The sequence below is a fragment of the Alligator sinensis genome, unplaced genomic scaffold (genome assembly GCF_000455745.1).
Source record: "Alligator sinensis unplaced genomic scaffold, ASM45574v1 scaffold115_1, whole genome shotgun sequence".
In the NCBI taxonomy this organism is placed as follows: Eukaryota; Metazoa; Chordata; order Crocodylia; family Alligatoridae; genus Alligator; species Alligator sinensis.
This window is the reverse complement of record NW_005841895.1, coordinates 1,946,101-1,966,784: the sequence shown is the minus strand read 5'-3', so window position 1 is coordinate 1,966,784 and position 20,684 is coordinate 1,946,101. Positions and strand designations below refer to the sequence as shown.

Genomic DNA, 20,684 nt, shown 5'->3' with positions numbered 1-20,684 from the left:
TGCGATGTTTCTAGCAGATCCAGGCTCGCGGGGCGGGGGGACCCTGTGTTTGTCGGGCAGGTCTCTTTGATCTTTGGGTGGGGGGCTCATGGGGGGGCCATTGATGAGCTCCCGGGAGCCCGCAGGGAAGTTTCTTCCGTCCTGCCTGGAGCATCTTCCCGCAGCCGCTCGCGGGCAGGGCAGGGGGGCTCCTCGGGTCTCGCCGGGACTCGGTGCAATTCCCGCTCGGATGGTGCTAGACCGGGCAGAGCCCGACCCCCCGGGCCGGAGGAGCTGGGAGCCGGGACCCGATCGGCACCAGATCCCTTCTCCAGCGCGGGATCGAGGGATTCCCTTCGCGACCCGGTGGCTGGCGCTCGCGAGGTGCGACTCTGGCTTTTCCCTTAATCCCCCCCCCTGAACTCTGCCACCATCAAACTCTCTCAACTTTTTTTTCCCTTCCCCCGTCGGTAGGAGCGATCAATAACCATGTCGGGTACAGGAGCCGCCTATTCCCAAACCGCAGGGGGCTGGGGGAGTCACCCCCCTTCTCCAGCCCTCCCCCCCGCCCCCCTTTCTTTCTTTTGAGCCGAAATGTGCAATTGTTGGGTCCGGTTAATGGTGACTTAAGAAGCAGCAAGCTGGCCAGAAGGCAATAAATCCCATGTTTAATGCATGACTGTTTTCCTTTGTGCATATGGTTGGGATTGGGGGGGGGGAGGTGATGTTTCCACATGTAAATCTGCCCGCTGCTGGAGAGCCACCTCCGGGGGCTGCGCTGAAACAAAGGGTTAATAACTCCCCTGAAGCTGCGTGCTCCCGCGGGGGGGCACCGGGCTGGCACTTGCAGAAAGAGGCAGCTCTTCTTTAAACCGGGGGCGGGTAATCCTTTTGCAACTTCTCGCAGTGCAGAGATTGCGCTGGGAGCCGCCGGCTGCGTGCGGCTGCGGGTTCATCTCGCCCCGTCGCGGGGTCTGCCCGCCCGCTCCCTCCCGGCTCGGGACCCCCCGTCCAGCATCCGACCTGGCTCCCATTGCCGGCTTGCGCCCCCCAGGGGTCACTGGCAGCCCTCGGTTATCTGCACGGGGAAACCTGGGCACCCCCCAGAGGCTTTGCAAAGCGGGACGGGAGCTTCCCCGGGCTCCGTGGGCAGAGCACGGCTGTGTCCCCGGGGCTGCGGCCCCGCCCCGGCTGTGCATTATGCAGGAGGCCCGTCGGGGCAGCCTCGCTCGCTCCTTGTCCGCCGGGGCTCGCCTTGCTCTAGCCCTGGCACTGCGAAGTCCTGGACCTCCCCCCGCTTGCAGCAATCTCTGCCCCGGTGGAGATCGCAAGGCGTGGGTGGGAGCCAGCCCCCTCCACTAAACCGCTGTATGACCACGATTTCCAAAAACCCACCCCCAATTTGAATGGCTGTCGGAGCCCAGAGCTTTGTCCCTTATCGCTCTCGGAAAGAATCCAGCTAATCCCCGGGGTAGGTGTGTCCCGAAATGCCGGGCGAGGAGCCTGCATGACAAAGTTGGGATTCCAGGAAGATTGGCCGAGAAATTGCCGACTAGCTGCATCGGCGCAATAATAAAATCAAGCCCTTATCTCTTCCTTCTTTTTTCTTTTTTCCCCTCTCCCCCCACCCGTGCTTTTTGCTTTTTTTTTTTTTTTTTTTTTTTTTTCTTTTCTGAGCCCCACCTCTGAGAACAATGCGGCGAGTTGGAAAACGGGTTGGCTAACTCCGTGCGCAATTAACAGGTCAGAAAATCAGCAGGTGGTCGCCGGAGACTAATGCGGCGCAGTGCGGGGGAAATTAGCATTTCCACAAAGCGGGTTGGAAATGCCCGTTTTGCAGGATTACCGCTCCGAGGCTGGTCTCAAAATGCAGCGGGCATCTATGCTCGGAGGAGGGGAGGGCTGGCATTGGCACAGGACGGCCGGGTCGTGGCTAATCACCGAGGTTGCACCGTGCCAGCAAGCTCTTTCCCCTCCCTTCTCGCTCCACACACTGCCCCCAAGCCGGCTCACGAGGTCCCAGGCACGCCCGCACAGCCGCTGCCGAGGGGAAGGGCTCGGGGATGCTCGACGGGCCCCGACGGCTCCAGCCGCGTCCCAGAGCTGGAGGGGCTTTCATCCAGCCCTCGCCTGCCTGCTCCCTGCATCACTGCAAATGCAAGCCATTAAAGCCGCGCAATGCAGGCAAGGCGGGCCCGAGGGCGGGGGGCAAAGATGGGCTGCTTGTTTTTCCTTTGACGTAAGTGAAACATTATATTGGTTGTAGTGATCAAGTCCCTTTGCTAAACTCCGCAGCATGTGACGTTTTGACAGAGCTGCTGCTCTAACCTTTGCCTCCTCCTGCCTGCTGTGGGTGGTAAGTTGATGTCAAGCTTACAATTAGGACTCTCATGCAATTGACCTTGGCAGCGGGGTTTGTGCCGTTTAGCTTGGTCTTAAACACTGTACTAGTGTTAAGTGTGGTCTGGGGCTGCCTTGTTTTGCTGGTGGAAGTAATTGAGTGTGGAGGAAGAACCGGTCATGGAATCAGGTAGAGCCTTCAAGGGCTGAGATGCTGGAGGGAGGCAGGTTTCAGTGGCGCTTGGTCTTGGCTGGGGGGATGACTAGCTCCATAATGACTCTGCCTTCAACAGGGCTCTCTCTTTTAGCCTCTGCAACTTCGTTTGTAGGTTCAGCATCGCTGTCCTGCTGAAGCAGAGGAAGCTCTCTGCAGTAGCCGCACTGCTAAGCTTGAATTTCTCAAAGATTGTTTTATACGGGAGTACTTTGGGCAGATAAAGATTAGTTTGTCAGTGATGGGGAAGGAATGATGAAACCCAAGGCATCCGAAGCAGCATATTTGTCACTGCGGCGTCTCTCTTTTAAAAAAAAAAAAAAAATTAAAAAAAAAATGGCAGACTCTCGTATTGCTTCGGGGGAGGAAAACGTAAAATTAGCAAGAGCCAAAACAGGGCTCTAAAACTTGGATAGAGCTAAACTGCCTCTGCTTCCCCAGAAATGGATCTTGTTTTCAGTGTAATACATGAGTGCCCTCCACTGTTCGGCCTTTTAAGCTCAGTTGTTAATAGCAGCATCAGAACATGTGTTTGCTAAAGCTTTTGGTTTTGAGCCTCAGCAGGTAACAGCAGACATCTTAAAGGGGTTTGTCATGGCATTCAGTAACTTTGTTTTTTAAAGCCCTTTGAAACGACATCAAAAGGTTAATCATGCAAGGAGGTGGAATTTAGAGGCCTACTTTTAAGTTTCTAAATGGGGTTTCTGTGCCTACAATGTTACCAAAAAAGAGGAGAGGGGGAAAAAAAACAAAAAAAAACCCTACCCCCTCCCCCTGCATTTCTGTGAGGATAACAAGTTGTACGAGTGTGTCGCTTCCCCTCAAAGTAATGCAAATCAAATAGAATTTATTCTGGGTTAATTTAATTACTTTAATTCTTGGAATACAGTTCGCCCAACTAATATAATTATTTTGAAGTGCAAGAAACCTTTTTAATTTGCTTTCTTCTGTGGGGAAAGACATCTATGGTTTTGCTAAAGAAAAATGTCTTAATCGTTTGCTATTGCAACATTTTGAACACTTTCAATTCAGAATAAAGTACTTGCATTTTTTTGTTTTTTACAGTTGTGTAAAAACAAACTTCATGCAAGAAAATGGTTCTAGACAATTGGCCAATCTTAACATATTTTGTTCAATTTTATCCTCAGTCTGGATTCTTTTTTTTTTTTTTTTTTTTTTTCTCTTCCTTCCCCGCTCCAAAATGTTTAAAATGGCACTATTGTTCTGAAATCTGACAATAGCTGTAACGAAGAAAGTAGCATAAGGATTTATCTTGGGAGAGGTTTCAGATTTTTAAAACTAAGAAATGGATTAATTAAAAATCAATCTTTATGGATTTGCTTATTTTGATAGTGGGATTAAAAAGGTATGTGACTTCACTATTTAAAAAAAAAAAAAAATGCTTCAGTGTTAACATGATCAAACTTCAGTGCCAAAAAACAACTTTACTAGTAAAAGCTAGTCACCTGTAGAATAGACTTCTTTTTTTGGGGGGTGGAGGGGTTGGTTTTTGTGTTTTGTTTTTTTTAATATACATAGTTGTGCTTTGACTGGTACTCCTGTTATTTCAAACCTATTTCACTTTTTTTGAATGAATTAATCTGTCCCTTGTAAAACAAAGCACCTTACTAAATCAAATACCCCAGGTAATGGGGGAAGGGTGTTGTGGCTTTAATGACTTGCATCAACAAAACTCTTTTCAAATATTTAGAGGGTGGGGATTGCACCAGATCTTATTGTATATGACTACCTCATCCTACACAATAGTAGATCCTTTTTTTTCTTTTTTTTTTCTTTTTTTGTCCCCTTTCCATCCATTTGGCAGTGATTGAATCTAAGACCCCTGCTGGGTTTACTGCATTCTTCTAACTTATTGGATAACTAGATGCTGAGAGATAACATTCCTGACATTTGGGGGTGGGGAGATGGAAAACAGTAGAAGTTCAATCCTTGTGAAGCATTTTGAGAGGGCCGACTTAAGTGCACAAGCTATTGTCCTCGCAAGACTCTTGCTACTTGGTAAATACTAGAACAGCATTTAGACAGAGCTACCCAAAGATGCAAACATGCATAGGGGGCTTCCTTTGCACAGAAGTAAACTCTTTTTGAAGGTAGTTAAGTCCTTGTCGCTGACAACTGTCCCAAGGTAGGGGAAGTCGGTATGGCAAGACATATTGTATGGTAATGTTGAGGTAGCCTGATTGTAATCGCCTGGGTGTTCCTTCAAGATTTCTCAGGGGGGAAGAGGATGTAGTTAGAAAACAAGATGTAGATCTTCAGTGAGATTTTTCTCTTTAAACAAACTGAACTATTTTCTCATTGGCTAGCAATATTGATGCACTTACGTGCAACACCCCAAACAGGGCAGCAAAATATCATCCCCATTTTGCAGGGGGGAAGCAAGGCACACCCTCTCCGAACTGGCTCGAAGCCACCCAGGGAGTCTTAACTGAGCTGGGAATTGAATCCATCTGTTCAGAGTCCCTGTCCAATACCTTGGTTGCAAGATTGCCACAAAAAAAATCACAATTTCCAATTCCATTATTATTATTATTATTGGCACTATAAGTGGCACCTGGCTGCAGGAAGGCTGCTAACCTGCCACGGGGTCCCTAAAACAGTGTCCTTTTGCTCTCTGTGTCTTTGAGTCAATGCTGCTGCATCTAGGCGGAAAAGACCCTTCAACCCAATTGAAATGCAATAAGATTTAGCGTATCTTGAAGGCTTGTCTGTAAGAGTCCTGTAGCCCAGGGTATCTTTTTGGATAATTACTATTCCACATTTAACTCCTGATGTAGATGGTTTTGCTCCACACACCCTTTGTCCTTGTTTTGTTTTTTTAAATCCAGTTAGCAAGTGGAAGAAGATAAATATGATGAGGCATTCTTGGTAGACAGTAAATGTGTCCAGCCCTGGAGTTAATATGGAATAACATAGTATACTCTGATTTCAGAGCCTGGCTTATCTTGTGATGCCTTTCCCCAAGGTGAGCTCCAGGAAGCACCCACCCCGAGGCCCCCCCCCCCCCCCCCCGCCCCAGCTTAAAAAAAAAAAAAAAACTGGAACAAAGGTAGTGATATCTCAGGCTCCATCTTTGTGGATTATACATTAGATTGTAACAAGGTCGTCCTTGTGACTTCTCATGAAACTACTTGCTTCTCTATTTAAAAAAGGTAGGAGAGAAATTTTCCCCTTGTCAGATATTTCCACTGATGGTGTAACTAAACTCCCACTGCATGGAGATCTAAAATTTCCAAGCTTGACCCTATCAGACCTCTTCCTCTTGGCCAAGTCCTGAATCATGTTGGGTATCTCTTGTAGTGTACACTAATAGCTGCCATCGCATTTAATTTTAGCAAACTTTTACTTCCTGCTCCACTTCATTGTGTGAAAGATGAACTTCTAGCGGCAGTTATTTCAATCTGATGTAGGGGTGGTGATTGCAGGGGCTGGAGTGGGGATGAAGGGACTTGTCTCTTCTCTTAACTCCTTTTATTAATGTAGGCACACTAAAGAACAACCCAAATTGAATTGTTCCCCATGGAGCCGGTGGGCTTGTGCTGGGGTCAGGCAGCTAGCTGCACCCCTTCCCCTGCTGTTCCCACTAGCTTCCAGCCTGTGAGGAGCTGCACCTGAGGCCAGGCAGTACTTGTGCTGCAACTTGGAGGGAAGGGTAGAGTGGGAGCAGGAGCAGCAGGGACACAGCTGGCAGCTGCCTAGAGATGCACCTGCTGGCAGCTGTGCTTGCTCTCTGGCTGGGAGCGAAGAGAAGTAGTGGGGATGCTGGCACAGCTCCCAGTTGCCTGGCCCTGGTATGGGTACAGGGAAACCCCCGTGCGTCTAGCCGGATGGTTTTAGAGGCACGTCAATGTTGGACCAGAGCCAGGTTGTTCTGGTCCATGACTTGTTAAAGATTGCTGGCTGCTGACCTAGAGTATGACATATTTTGCTTTTGGGACAGTTTGGATACAAATGCATAAGGACTGAGTGTTGCTGTTTGTGGGAACTATATAGCTTTCCCCCCACATCTTTGTAAAGGGAGCTTTCTTTTATGCTTCAGTGCAGCTCCATTAAGCTGGTATGGCTTTGGACCACCTTTAAGCCCTCAATTTGGTTGCGTGTGTGTTTTATTGTAAGCCTGATCTAGCCTAACAGAAACCTTTCAAATGCACTTTCTAGGACTCTGGCAGCTTTATTGTCCATGTTAAACACTTAATTTTGACTGACGAAACTAGTGTGTATGTAAATGCATCGAGGTTACACTAGCAAATGTCAAGGGTTGGCCTACCTTCCCACACACAGTTATTGTGGCCCAAACTAAACAAACGCACCTGATCTGTGAAAGTGTGCGTTCGATGGGGGAAGTGTCTGCCCATGCAAATATGAATTTACACATGCATTTCCTGTATCAGTTAAAAATGTAATACAGCTCAGTCATTTATAAATGGTGGGGGGCCATAACTTCCGTAGATGTCAAGTGTTTCAGTCCGTCTTCAAAACTTGTGTGGACTATCAAACTGAAAATTCAGTGAGAAATTCTAATAAAACAGCTGCTGCTGGATTATTTAAAATGTGGCACCTAATCTGATGAGGTACTGAGCAGCCTCCAGTCACTGTAGCCATAGAGCCTCTGGTTCTTTGTCCCTACATTATATATACACAGGCTTGAAAACTTGGCTTGCATAACATCAGGGCCATGCACTGCCCTTGTACGTAGTTGGTAACTGTGTTGAGTAGAGCAGCAGCAGAAAGGGAACTATTTCGATTTTTTTTTTTTTTTGGGGGGTGGAAAAAGTGCAACTTTTTGAAGTGGGAACATAACTCGCCACAATTCATTTCCACCAGTTAAGTAACATTTCTGACTCTGCACTCGCTAGGATTGTTTCTAAGTCCTGTAAATCTAAGTCCCAACTAGAGAGGCTATATAGCAACCCTTTTCTTTCCTGATCGACTTTAGTCAGTGTCAAATTTTTTGCTTTGCTGGAAGATGCCTCTTATTTTCTTTTTTTCTTCTCCCCCCCCCCCTTTCCTAGTAGGGGAGGAGGGATTTTGAAGTTTAGACGCATTCATTTGTAGCTACTTACCCCTCTTATTTCTACCCCCACTGTGTCGTATTGCACAGACTGTGCTGCTACTTGAGAGGGGCTGTTTCTATACATTCCAAGGGAGGTATAATTCACAGAACATCTTCCAGCCCATGTTTGAGTGACCTTTTTTTTTGACCAGGACACTCAAGTGTTCATTTATTGTTCATATTCAGATGCTGCATGGGTTAATCTGTTTGGATTGGTGAGAGGAAACAGAACTAGCTTATAGATTTCCTCTCTCTGTTGAAGTACAGAATGACTGACTGCAAAGACTGCTGAAATACACATTTTTAAAGAACACAATGCTTCTGCAGATAAGAGGGTTTAAATGTAAAACCCTTTATTTCTCTTCAAAATAGTCTACATGTATGTTGTTTGATGCCAACTTTTACATATCGGGGGTGTTCATTTGACTAGACTCTTCTTAAACAAATTGAATGAAAACTCTACAACTCTGTATAGCTGAAAAGTAGCATTTAGTTTTAGGCTTAAATTATAATCTGCCAACATTTTCTGTAAACAATCTAGTGTGGGGAATGGTAGCTCCACTGCTTCGCTTGGTTGTGGCCATTTGTTGTGATGTGGAAAATATCTATAATGCAGGTTAACTTTTGTGATTTCATATCTTTGTGGCTTGGTTAGAATTTGAAGTACTGACTACAATAACCTTGGAATAAATTTCTATTCTAATTCTTTACATAAGAAGCTTTGCCTTTTTGAGTATGTCAAGCCTGACTTGGTTAAAATATCCCACCCTCTTCCTACATTTCTAAAGCAATTTCTCTAGGAAATTTTAGTCCTAATTTCATCCTTTGAGTTATAGGTAATTCATAAGGCCTTGGGGGTTTATTTGATCAATTTTTACATCAAATGATGCTGTTAAATCCACATGTGATGCTCAAGGTCATCAGCAGCACAGCTAAGAACAGGACTTAAACTGTCTCATGGTTGTGTTTAGTTCATTTGTCTGAGCTTTTACCACCGTTTCAGGATGGAAAAATGGTTATGGTGGAGAGAGATTTGATTCTCTCTTTTTTTTTTTTTTTTCTCTCTCTCTTTCTCAAGGGAGTCCACAAGACGTCCCAGGTGATGGAGAGGGTGAAATGAGTTCCAAGAGGTGCCGAACAGAAGAAACCAACATTTGTGAGAAATGCTGTGCAGAATTCTTCAATCTCACTGAATTCCTTGAGCATAAGAAAAATTGCACTAAAAATCCACCTGTCCTAATCATGAATGACAGTGAGGGAACCATACCCCCCGAAGGCTTCCCTGAAGCGTCTTCTGAGAACTTTCCAAATGATCGCTCAGATGGTCGAACAGCCAAGGACAGTCAGGCAAAGAGTTGCACTGGTTCTGTGGAAAAGAGAGAAGGAAAAGTTGATGCTGAACCTGTTGCAGGAATGTACCTAAAAACCGAACCCCCTGTGACTTCAGCAACTCCTGGCCTCGGCTATTTATCAAAACCCAAGGTACCAAACACTAATGTGACTTTGCAGACGATACGTGGCACCAAAGTGGCTGTGAACCAGCGTACCTCTGATGCCATCTCTCCCTCCGCAGCTAGTTTTAATGCTATCCCAATGATCCTGGAGCAGCTTGTCTGCTTGCAGCAGCAGCAGCTTCAGCAAATTCAGCTTACAGAGCAAATCCGCATTCAGATTGCCATGATGGCTCCTCATGCCCTGCATCCTTCAATAGCAGCTGCTGCCGATCCCCTAAAAGCTTTGGGTGCTCACATGTCTCAGCAGCTGTCGGCTACTGTTGCATTAATTGGACAAAAAGCTGGAAGCCAAAGCCTATCACTGGAATCCTTGAAGCAAGGAAAACTACCTCATCCTACCCTTGGCATTCCAGCTGCTGGCTCTGTAGCCGGCGGGCTTTCTTCCTCTCTCTCCTTGAAGCCTGAAGCAAACAGGGGCCTCCCAAGTTCCATTGCTCGGTTTCCAAACCCTTTGCTACCTCAGTCATCCAATTCTGTCATCTTCCAAAACCCACTTTCTGCAGTCTCGGTGCTCGATCCCTCCAAGAAAGGGAAAGGGAAGCCCCCTAATATCAGCGTGTCTGAAAGCAAACCAACTGCAGAAGAACCTTTCTTTAAACATAAGTGCAAGTTCTGTGGCAAGGTCTTTGGCAATGACAGTGCTTTACAGATCCACCTCCGCTCCCACACTGGTGAAAGGCCCTACAAGTGTAACATTTGTGGCAACCGGTTTACAACCAAAGGGAACCTGAAAGTGCATTTTCAGCGTCACAAAGATAAATACCCTCACATTAAAATGAATCCCTATCCAGTCCCTGAGCACCTGGACAACATTCCCACCAGCAGTGGAATCCCGTACGGCATGTCTGTGCCGCTGGATGAGTCCAACCTAATTGTGGATAGCAAACCAGTTCTGACAACACTGCCAACCTCCATGGGTGCCGGCTTGCCTCAAAATATCTCCAGCCTAGCAGGCATCAAAGATTCTCTCCCCAGCACCCTGTCGGGTGACATGCAGCCGAGACCCTCTCCGGAAAGTGAAGGTGGCTCTTCCTCATCGGGTGCCATCAGTCACGAGTCGGGAACCGAGCAGAGCTTGAGCTCGCCACAAGCTAGCTGCAGTGCGAGTGTCTTCCGTGGAAGTGGGGCAAGCGAGCAAGGTTCGGAAACGTCCAAGCTCCAGCAGCTGGTTGAGAACATTGACAAGTCTGCTGCTGACCCCAATGAGTGCCTGATTTGTCACAGGGTGCTGAGCTGTCAGAGCTCGCTCAAAATGCATTACCGTACCCACACTGGAGAGCGCCCGTTTAAGTGTAAGATCTGTGGCCGTGCCTTTTCAACAAAAGGTAACCTTAAGACTCACTACGGTGTCCACCGAGCAAACACCCCATTGAAGATGCAGCATTCTTGTCCTATCTGCCAGAAGAAGTTTACAAATGCTGTTGTACTGCAGCAGCACATTCGCATGCATATGGGGGGACAAATCCCCAATACGCCCATGCCGGAAAACGCTTGTGATAATACTGATGTGGATCCTACACAAGTTGAAAAGAATGGAGATGTCAGTCGTCCAGATGAGAGTATGGAAAGCATAGAAATCGAAGAAGACCTAGACTCCCAGGATGGCCCCAGCAGCTCTTCAAAGCCACCCACTCCTTACGATGCACAGTCAGAATCTCCAGCCACAGTGTTTTCTGGTATTGCTGCATTGGAGAACCAGATGAAAATAGTAAACTCTGCTTTGACCCTACAACGGCAAAGCAGCCAGAAGTCTAGCGACAATGGCTCGGCAGAAAGCGATGGCATGACGAATGATTCTTCTTCTGTGACGGGAGATCCAGATTATCAAAATGGCAGGAGTCCTGCTGCCTCGGAATCGGCTTCGTTCCAGGCGCTGTCTCCAGCCAACAGCCAAGCTGAAAGCGTTCGGTCAAAGTCACCAGGTTTCAACGCTCAAGAAGATGCTGCCGTGGGAAATAAAGCTGAAGGTCCTGAAAGCAACACTCCTGAAATAGAAGGGGCTGGTGCTTTGGACCTAACTTATGGCAATATTGGTCGAAAAGTCATCAAAGAAGAACCTGGATTACACTTTGCAAATGGAGAGTATGGTGAGTTGTTCCTGGTAGCTGCACTGCCCCTGACCCAGTAGACCAGTGGGAACATGGAGCTTTATTTCTGATTCCTGAAAGAAGTGGGGTGTTTTTATTGCTCTGGGTATCAGAACAGATACCCCTCTTGCTTTTTGGGCCTGATCTTGAAATGCCATATGCATGCACATACCTTTGCATGGGGCTGCCTTCTGCTGTGCAGGGAGTGTGCTAGCCTTCCGCTTAATTCAGTGGGAGCTGTATGCTTAGTACGTGCCCAACTGCAGTGAAGCCTTTGCGTGTTGCTCTCCTAAAATGATCATTACAGTGCTGATAAGACATGGAACAAAGTCGGGTCAGTTTAGCCCTAGTATATGATATTAAAACTTACAGAGTGCTCCATGGGGTGGGAACTTCAGTTCCGTACTGCGTATTGCAAGTCTAGATTTGTCCAAATCATTAAACGTCAAGATCTTAGTTCCTAAATTCTTGCTGGCCAGTGAGATGAGGCTTCTCTTCAATATGCCAGTAACACTGATGGGAGTGAGTCGTAACTTCTGTGTGTTGGGTTTTGCAGGCGTATAATTTTGAGCACAAATGAGTTAAAAAATCCAGGCTGGCATCTTTTCTTCCAAAACCCTGACTGTCATGACGATAACCTAGGATGTATTGTCTCTTTCAGGTCGAAGCAGCATTTCCACTGCCTTTGTCCGAGCACCACCAGCACTCATAAAAGTGGAAATGCTAGGTGAACGTCCCATTAGCACAGGTCATTTCATTGGCCCACCAGCTTTATCACCTGGTGTTGCCCCTCTGCTGGTGCCACGGCCTAAATTTTGCCGTCCAGCTAAACAGCACATCTGCACTACATGTGGTAAGAACTTCTCCTCTGCCAGCGCTCTTCAGATTCATGAACGGACCCATACTGGTGAAAAACCATTCGCATGCACAATCTGTGGAAGAGCATTTACAACAAAAGGAAACCTGAAGGTAAGCTCTGACTGCTAAGGGAACGAAGTCTGATACCTACACCTGGAGCCGCCTTCATCTAGAAACTCTTAACCATTTGCTAAAACCTACCCATTTCTGACACCGTTATCTACCTCTTAGAGATCATAGCCAACTACTTTTGTCCTTTAGATTGTCCATATAAATTGCTCATTTACTTGGGGCCCTGAGAACAGAAAAATTTACTTGAAGTAAAAAAAAACTTTCCCCATCCCAGTGAACAGGGGCTGCAAACAGGATAAGCAGTTTGCAGGGGGCAAGAAGAGGAAGGGGGAGAGAAGCTGGGCACCAGATCCTGCCCAGAAAAGGTAAATGATCCAGCTACCTGTGCCTTTGGTTTGCTGAGTTTGTTTGGTGCATGTGTTTGGGGTGTGTGCTCTGAGAAGCTGGGAGTGATTGCTGCCTGGGCCTGACGGAAGCCCTAATGAGGGGGCAGAGCCAGTCCAGGCCCAGGGAAGTCGGTCTGAGGTGTAGAGAAGTTCAGGAGAGCCGGCTGTACTTTAAAGAAGCCTTACTGAGAGTGCAGGAACAAACCATCCCAATGCACAGGAAGACTAGCGAGTATGGCAGAAGACCAGCTTGGCTTAGCAGGGAACTATTTAGTAAACTCAGTCACAAAAAGGAAGCTTACAAGAAGTGGAAACTTGGCCAAACTACTAGGGAACAACATAAGAGCATTGCTCAGTAGGGGTGTATGAAGTGGGCCATATTTGGATTCGGCCCAATTTCAGGGGACAGTGATTTGATTCGTTGATTTGGATCAATTTGACCGAATCTGAAAATCTGATGCCGATTCAGAGAATCGGTGATTTGGCCATAACACAGCTTTTTTAATGTTTTGGGGGGTTTTTTTCTACATACCTCGAGGTACCAGGCAGCTCGTGATCACTGGGATGGTGGAACAGATGGAGCGTCCCACAGGAGCTTGGGAGGGCCTGCTGGGTGCCATGGGGGACCACCCCCCCACCCCCACCCCCCCGGGCACTCCAGTGAGACGCTCCATCCGTCCCAGCATCACAGCGATCACGAGCCGCCTGGTACCTCAAGGTATGTAGAAAAAACGCTTAAAAAGCTGTGTCTATGTATGAATTGTCCAAACTTTCTGAATCGAATTGGAGGCTTCTGATTCGATTTGGAGAGATTAATGGGTCTCCTGATTTTGATTTGGAGATCTGGCTGCCAAATTGGGCCCAGTCTCCTCCAAATTGAATCGGCAACCAAGGCTTTGCACAGCCCTATTGCCGGGGCATGCAAGGATGAAGTCAGGAAGGCCAAAGTGCAATTGGAGTTGCAGCTAGCAAGGGATGTGAAGGGTTTCTACAACTATGTCAGTAGCAAGAGAATGATCGATCGGAGAAAGAGTAGATCTCTTCCTGAATGGGAGAGGCAACTTTGTGACAAAGGATGCATAAAAGGCTGAAATGCTCAATGCCTTCTTTGCCTCAGTCTTCACAGGAGAGGTCAGCTCCCAGACTACGGCACCAGGCAGCACAGTTTGGGGAGGAGGTGAACAGTCCTCAGTGGTGAAAGAACAGGGTGGGGACTATTTAGAAAAGCTGGACATGTACAAGTCCACGGGGCTGGATTGGATGCACCTGAGGGTGCTGAGGAAGCTGGTTGGTAGGATTGCAGAGCCGTTGGCCATTGTCTTTGAAAACTCATGGCAATCAGGAGAAGTCCTGGATGACTGGAAAAGGGCAAACATAGTGTCCGTATTTGAGAGAGGTGGGGGAAAGGAGGATCCAGAGAACTACAGACCAGTCAGCCTCACCTCAGTCCCTGGAAAAATCATGGAGCAGATCCTCAAGTAATCCATTTCTGAGAACTAGGAGAAGCCAAGGGGGTGATTAGGAATGCTAAGCATGGATTCACCAGGAGCAAGTCATACCTGATTGCCTTCTATGATGAGATGACTGGCTCAGTGTATGCTGGGAGACTGGTGGATGTGGTGTACCCTCATTTTTAGCAAGACTTTTGATGTGGTCTCCAACACCATTCTTGCAAGCAAGCTAAGGAACTATGGGCTGGCTGAATGGACTGTAAGGTAGATGGAAAACTGAAGCATTGGGCTCAGACTAGTAATCAATGTCTCGATGTCTAGTTGGCAGCCGGCATCAAGTGGAGTGCCCCAGGGGTTGGTCCTGGGGTCAGTTTTGTTCAGTGTCTTCATCAACGACTTGGAAGATGGCATAGTGCACCCTCAGCAAGTTTGCAGATGACACCAGGCTGGAGGGAGTAGCAGATATGCTGGAGGGTAGGGCTGGAATTCGGAGTGACCTAGACAAATTGGAGGATTGGGCCAAAAGAAATCTGATGTTCAACAAGGACAAGTGCAAAGTCCTGCATTTAGGACCACCAGCCCATGCACTGGTACAGGCTGGGGGCTGACTGGCTGGGCAGCAGGTCTGTAGGAAAAGACCTGGGGGTGACAGTGGACAATATGCTGAGTATGAGCCTGCAGTGTGCCCGTGTTGCCAAGGTTAACAACATCCTGGGCTGCATTGGTAGGTGTGGTTGCCAGTAGGTCAGGGGAAGTGATTATTCCCCTCTATTTGGCACTGGTGAGGTCATATCTGAAGTACTGTGTTCAATTTTGGGGTTCCCACTACAGAAGGGATGTGGACAAATTGGGGAGAGTCCAACAGAGAGCAAAAAAAATGGTTCAGGGGCTGGGGCACATGGCTTATGAGGGAACTGGGCTTAATTAGTCTGCAAAAGAGGAGACTGAGAGGGAACTTAATAGCAACCTTCAACTACTCAAAGGAGAGTTCAAAAGAGGATACAGCTAGACACATTTCAGTGGTGACAGGTGACAGAACAAGGAGCAACTGTCTCAAGTTGCAGCAAGGGAAGTTTAGGTTAGATGTTGGGAAGAATTTCCTCACTAGGAGGGTAATAAAACACTGGAACAGGTTACCCAGAGAGGTGGTGCAATCTCCATCTTTGGAGGTTTTCAAGACCTGGTTAAACAAAGCTTTGACTGGGATGATCTAGTTGGGATGGTCCTGCTTTGAGCAGGGGGTTGAACTAGATGACCTCCTGAAGTCCCTTCCAACCCTCATTTTCTATGATTCTAGAAGAGCTGGAATTTTGTAACTGCCTTGTTTTAAGCAGTCTTGCTTCTGACTTCTTTTTTTCTTTTCTTTTTTTTTTGGTGGGGGAGGGGGATACATATGAGACTTGGATTTACTAGCCAGAGTTTATTATGAGTTTGTAATTTGGGTGGATCATTTGGAGAAATAGCTTAATAGAAAACTCTGGCTCAAATAAGATTACATTCAATGGTTTTGAAGTGATCATTTGCAAACAACATGGAATAGACACCACTGCTTCTGGGAGCACCTTCAGAAACTCCCACGTTAAAACGGGAAGTTTTTTGAAACGCAGTCCTACACCAAAAAATTGCTGTAGTATATTAGCCAAAATATAAGTGTTGTATAAAATGAAGGCATCCAAAACTCTTGAGGAAGAGACAATTATCTTTATTAGACCCAGTTGGCCTCATAAGTAGGGGTTCACTGATAGATTTTTGGGGCCAATACCGACAGCCCTTTTTTTTGTTTAAGGAGGCATGTCGGCCGATACCGAGCCAATTTCCGATACCAGCCCGGCAGCTTGGAGAGCTGTGTGCAGCTGGTAAGTCTGGTGTGGTGGAAGGGGGCAGGGGGTCGGGAAGGGGCATGGGGGGTCGGATCAAGGCACCGTGGTGAGGGAGGAGTAGGGCTGGGGCAAGTGCTGTGCAGGTGGGGCTGGCGCGGGACGGAGCCGCAGCTTGTCCGGGGGCACAGTTGGGGGCGCAGCTCCCGCTGCACATCTGGGAGCCGATAGTCGTGCAGCGGGGCGGCGGCCGCTAGTCTGGCGCTGGTCCGGCGGCTCCTGCCACTTATCCGGGAGGATATGGGTGGGGCCGTGTGCCCCCAGATCAGGGCAGGCTGGGGCCAGGGCTGCGTGGAGCTCTTTTTGGCCTACTGTGCCATCCGGGGTCATGCACCCCCCCTCTCCACCCCCGTGCCCTCCCAGACGAGTGGCGGGAGCCAAAGAACCAGTGAGCGAGTGCCGGACCAGTGGCGCCCAGGCCAGCGGTGTGTAGCGGCAGGAGCCTCACTTGCCTCACTGCGCACCACACCCCCCTCCCTGGACAAGCCACAGCTCCTTCCTGCACCTGCCCCACACCACCCCAGTTAGGCAGCGCTTGCTCCAGCCCCACTCTTCCTTTACAACAGGGTGCCTTGATTTTTTTTTTTTTTTCTTTTCACCCCCTCCCATGCTCCCTCCCTCCCCTTCCACCACACCAGACTTACCAGCTGAATGCATCTCTCCAACCTGCTGCGCTGTGCTCCTTGCTGCCTATGTGCTGTGCTGTGGCTATGTGCACGTATGGGCATTTATCAGCCACATCTGGACAATTTTCCAAGCTGATCAATTTTCTTTGTATCGGTGCCAATCTGATATGGGACTGATGTATCGGTGCACTTCTAAGTAGAAGATATCACCTCTTCCTCAAGAGGTTTTGGATGCTTTTGCCTCTAGACCAATACGGCTACAACCTATATCCCTTATCGGATGACTTCACTTTCCTTTTAATGGTAATGGACATACACAACGCAGGCAACTTAAGAACAAAGAATCTTTGAAGCATTGTATAATTTTTAAATTTTTCAAAAATACCCTGAGAAGCTGGAGGAAGAGAACGGACTACCCAAATTTGGAAGACACATGAACTGCTTGTGATGCACTTGTTTGCGGAGTAGCTTGTGGTGGTTCTGTGTCTGATAACAACCTGGTAGATTTTTATTCTGTTTTTTTGTTTTGGTTTTTTTTCCTCTCTGTTTAAAATATGGGACTATTCTTTGCTTTCAAATACCATTCATGGTAGGTTCTGCAAACCTTCTCCAAAGTCCCTGTGTTTCTTGAATTCAGCAATATTTTGCCAATAGGTCACATTACCAGTTTGCTTCTTTAGAAGAACTGCCAAATTCAAGCCACATTGGTTCTTGAAAATACACCACGTAGCATACTGGCAATTGCCACTACTGCTTGTTCACCTAGATTAGAACGATAGCAGGAAAATGGAACAAATGGGAAAATAAAAAAGAAATGTGCAGGACACAAGCCATTCTACAGCACTGTGTAGCCTTTTTTTTTTTCTTCCTGCAGTTGGATGGCTTGTATGACTAAGTATTATAAAAGTATACAGGTCTGTCTGAAAGTTCTGGCTTTTTACTACTTTGGAGACTAAAATAATGTTGTGCTGGGTAATGTATAGGACCAAAACTAAATGGCATTAATCTGAAAGCCCCCCTCCTTCCTTCTGCAGGTCCATGTTGGAACTCACATGTGGAATAACTCTGCCAGGCGTGGAAGAAGACTCTCCATTGATAATCCCATGGCCCTGTTGGGAAATGATCCAAAGAAGGTATCTGACATGTTTCCAAAGGATATAGTGCCTCCTTCAGTGAACATTGATCCTACAGTATGGAATCAGTATGCAGCGGTACTCAGCAATGGCATAACAATGAAGACTAATGAAATTTCAGTAATTCAGAGTGGTGGTTTACCTACCCTTCCAGTCACTGTTGCGGGTGGTTCGGCAATAAATACTGCTACAGTCTCCAAGATAGATGGGACCCCGTCTGGGATTAGCTCTGATATTGAGAAGGCTGGTGGTGGTGCTGCTGCAGACAATGTGCCAAAACACCAATTTCCTCACTTCCTGGAGGAGAACAAAATAGCTGTTAGCTAAAAAAGAAAAAAACAAAAAAAAACACAAAAACAAAAAAAACACAAACTCTTAAGTGAAGGTGAAATGCAAATATATATTTTTAAGAGATTCCACCTCAACCTCCTATTTTCCTATTGACGTGCAAATGATTTTATGGTTGTCTTTGTAAGAGTTGCCCAGAGTACAATCATGACGTTGCTTTGCAAAATAATAATGAATAGGAATTCCTTCTATTTGGAAAGATGCGGGTCTTGCAAAGTAGTTCTTGTTGTTTTTGTTACTTTAATTTGTACAGCCTTACATAAGTTCGTACAACTTGAAATTCCAAAGGTTATATAACATTTACCTCTTCGTTTAAACTGATCTTTGGGGGTTTTGAACAGAGTGGCAACAACCAACCTACTGACTGGAAAGGAAACTTGTATTTACTGATGAGACATGAAAAGTGATTATGCGGGTAAATGTTCTAGAATGTCTGCCACCCTGTTAGAAGTAGACTTTGTTTGGGGGGTTTGTGTGGGTGTTCCTGTTCTGGTTTGTTGGTTTGTTTTTTTTTTTTTCCGAATGTACTTTTTACTCTACTGGCTATAAAATGACAATTTTTGTTTGTTTTTTAAAAAAATCTCTTGCTTTGGGAGCTATGTACAAACTCTTCTTTAATCAGTGCTCCTAAGAATTTAATACTCTGTATTGTTAACTGCTGCTTATTTAATGCTACTACTTTGGACAGCCCTTCAAGTACAGTGCCAAAATGCCTACTCCCAAAGATGTGCAGTTTTCTCCTAAAATATTTTATTTTGATACCAAGAGTCCCAAACAAGCATGGGTGGGTATGTATATACTTTTTTTTTTTTTTTCCTCCCCACTGGAAAAAGGAATACTTGCTGGAAAATTTTTTTTGGTTTTTGTTCTTTTTTTTTTTTTTAAGTCTGAGAGCTCTGCAAGGAATTTCAGGTAACTGTTGCATCTAGGCATTGGAACTGGTTTCCTTAGCAAGAGAAACTTTTCTTCTCCTTGGTAATTTAGAGGATTGGTCTATGTAAACCTGTATATTTAAATACAAAGTATTCACTCTTAGGTCTAATGTTCTGTGGGTTTTTGGATGGAATTTCCACTTTGGTCATTATGTTTCTTGGTTGTCCATGCACTTGCATGTACACCAAAACATTAATGATCCATGTGTTTGGTATGAAGGTTATTGGGATAGCCCTCTGGATTCTAAGTTATCTACCTCATTTTTTTTTCTTTGTAGATGTAGTGTCTATTTTTCTATAATGACCACTGTAATGAACTGAGATTCAAGCAAATGCTTCCATGCACTATCTCAAACCAAAACCTGATGTATTAGTGGGAGCATCTGAAGACTTAGTGGACTAACTTTTCACTATTCCTCTGACATCTGCTGGATCTGTATACGTAATAATCTAAAGCTAGATTGGAAACTGAGCATTTGGTATTAAAGGACTGCATGATGGAAAGGAGTCTAATTTCTGACTGCAGGAAATCTTCAAGTCCAGTTGCAGTTGTGAAAGGCCCAAAAATGCAAATTACCAAAAAGTTTGTGTAATGTTGCACCTGACTTTTTTGTTTCTTTGTTTTATTTTTTGTTGATGATCTCCCTTTGCCAAGTCGTGCCTTTCCTGCTGGACTTGTAAGTAAGAACACACCAGTACCTGTTTACACTGTAAAATGGATGTTGTTACATTAGAACATGCCAAAGGCATCCCAATTGTCAAGTTTCTTCATTGAATGTATGACTTTTAAGAACTCTGTAGTTTTGAGTATCTACTGATGCATTTCTGTTGACATTTTTGAGAATAAATTTGGGATGACTTTTTCACATTTTGTGCCTAATTTTGTTTTGGTAAAGCACTTGTGTCCCCTTTGTAACTTCAATAGATAACTTCCATAAAAATATCTTTGGAGAAAATTTTTAGTGTACTCATTAGGGACTTAATAGAAAAAACTAGTTCATGCCAACAATGACTCCAAACTTATACAGTTGTATTGCTCTCCATCTCCAGCATTTTTTTTGCCATGATCCGACTGCAAAGGACAAGAGTACTAAATTATCAACTTAACAGACCGATTTGATAGTTCAACAGATGCCAATTCCATAGATGGGACTTCCAGGATCTTTAAATATTCTTCTTATTTAGAAAAGTACATGGCTGGATTCTCTTATTCTGGAGGTCTGCATGGTATAGAGTAGGCGGCTGACTTGTTCTGATCCGTGGGATTTGAGGGTCATCCCAGATGCAACAATAATTGCCCAGCAGCAGTTTGAAATTGCCACTAGCCGTAGAAGTCTTATTACCACCTGTAGTAATGGAGAATGGGTGATGCTCTGCCGAAGTTTTCCTGACTCTCTAAAAGGCCCTTTCAGCAGTGATGCAAATTGGGTACTCTGTATATGCCGGAGAGAAATTCCATGCTAGGCACTAGAAACCAGACTATGACCTTTGGACCAGCTGTGTACTGTCAAAAGGACAAATGTAGTTTGAGCAACTTCCTTGGTAAAGGGTGTGCCACAAAATCCACTCATCCCATGTGTCCTGTTCCGTATGAGTTGTAGTTCAACTTCAGGACTTGCATTCCTAGCTCTGCCACGTATTTTACTAAAATCCAAATTTTACTGTTGAAGTGCTGAACCAATACGGTGGACTCGGTGGTAAGCATACGTAAAATATCATCTCTCTCTGGGAGGTAGCTCTGATGACCAGTTAGTGGGTGGTGCTAGCTAGCTGTGCTTAAATTCTGGAATTTA

At 46.0% G+C, this 20,684-nt stretch overlaps 1 protein-coding gene across 2 annotated transcripts in view; it reads left to right on the top strand.

The window, feature by feature from the left end:
- SALL4 (spalt like transcription factor 4) overlaps positions 1-19,725 on the top strand; it is a 20,285-nt gene extending 560 nt beyond the window's left edge. The window contains exons 2-5 of one of the 2 annotated variants that reach the window (XM_006018173.3): positions 8,686-11,208; positions 11,870-12,177; positions 15,762-15,831; positions 17,513-17,633. In XM_006018173.3, the coding sequence (XP_006018235.1) occupies positions 8,686-11,208; positions 11,870-12,177; positions 15,762-15,831; positions 17,513-17,541 (2,930 nt within the window). In that variant the 3' untranslated portion in view covers positions 17,542-17,633. Of the gene's footprint in view, positions 1-8,685; positions 11,209-11,869; positions 12,178-15,761; positions 15,832-17,512 lie in introns of both variants that reach the window. The other variant, XM_006018172.3, reaches the window with a different exon arrangement.
- Positions 19,726-20,684: the final 959 nt, after the last annotated feature.